This window comes from Nanorana parkeri, unplaced genomic scaffold (assembly GCF_000935625.1).
Source record: "Nanorana parkeri isolate BGI_ZX_2015 unplaced genomic scaffold, ASM93562v1 scaffold159, whole genome shotgun sequence".
NCBI classification, from domain to species: domain Eukaryota; kingdom Metazoa; phylum Chordata; class Amphibia; order Anura; family Dicroglossidae; genus Nanorana; species Nanorana parkeri.
In genome coordinates, this window is record NW_017306427.1 from 702,990 (window position 1) to 703,608 (window position 619).

At 45.1% G+C, this 619-nt stretch overlaps 1 protein-coding gene across 1 annotated transcript in view; it reads left to right on the forward strand.

The window, feature by feature from the left end:
* Nucleotides 1-619, forward strand: part of LOC108785388 (cytochrome P450 27C1) — a 21,469-nt gene that overhangs the window by 15,524 nt on the left and 5,326 nt on the right. Inside the window, exon 5 of the mRNA XM_018554446.1 lies at nucleotides 421-584. Coding sequence (XP_018409948.1) covers nucleotides 421-584 — 164 coding nt within the window. The remainder of the gene's footprint in view (nucleotides 1-420; nucleotides 585-619) is intronic.

A 619-nucleotide genomic window follows, 5' to 3' on the forward strand; every position in this document is an offset into this window, starting at 1 on the left:
TTTTTTTTTTTTTTTTACATTCCTGGCTTTCTCTTCCATATTTTATATTTACTTTTACTATCGATACATATGCTAATTTTAATGGGAGCCGGTAGAGCTGATAACTATTGGTCCCATGCACTTGCCTTTTGTTGTAAGTTTGTGGCCTCTGTGATTTTCATTTCTCTGTGATTTAGGAACTACATGTGTGAAACGCATCAGCTTCCTGTCTCAATCTGTAACTGTTTTTGTTCTATAAATGTTGCTGGAAGATCCTCCTGAGGGCTCCACTAACTGGAGCGCCATCATTATACAATATACACTAAGCTACCCAGCCGCCTGGATTTTATTTTGTCATATTCTGCAGGTTGAAAATGCCGCCGGCTGATGTATTTCAACGTATCTAATTGAATGTATTTCATGTCATGTGGGAATCCTCAGGTCAGATCCACGTAGACCACAAGCTGCAGGAGATTCAGGCCCGTCTAGATCGGGGAGAGGAGGTGCAAGGGGGTCTGTTGACCATGATTCTGATCAGCAAGGAACTGACGCTGGAGGAGTTGTACGCCAATATGACGGAGATGCTCCTGGCTGGTGTTGACACGGTAAGACTGAGGGGGGGGGGGGGGGGGGGGGGCAC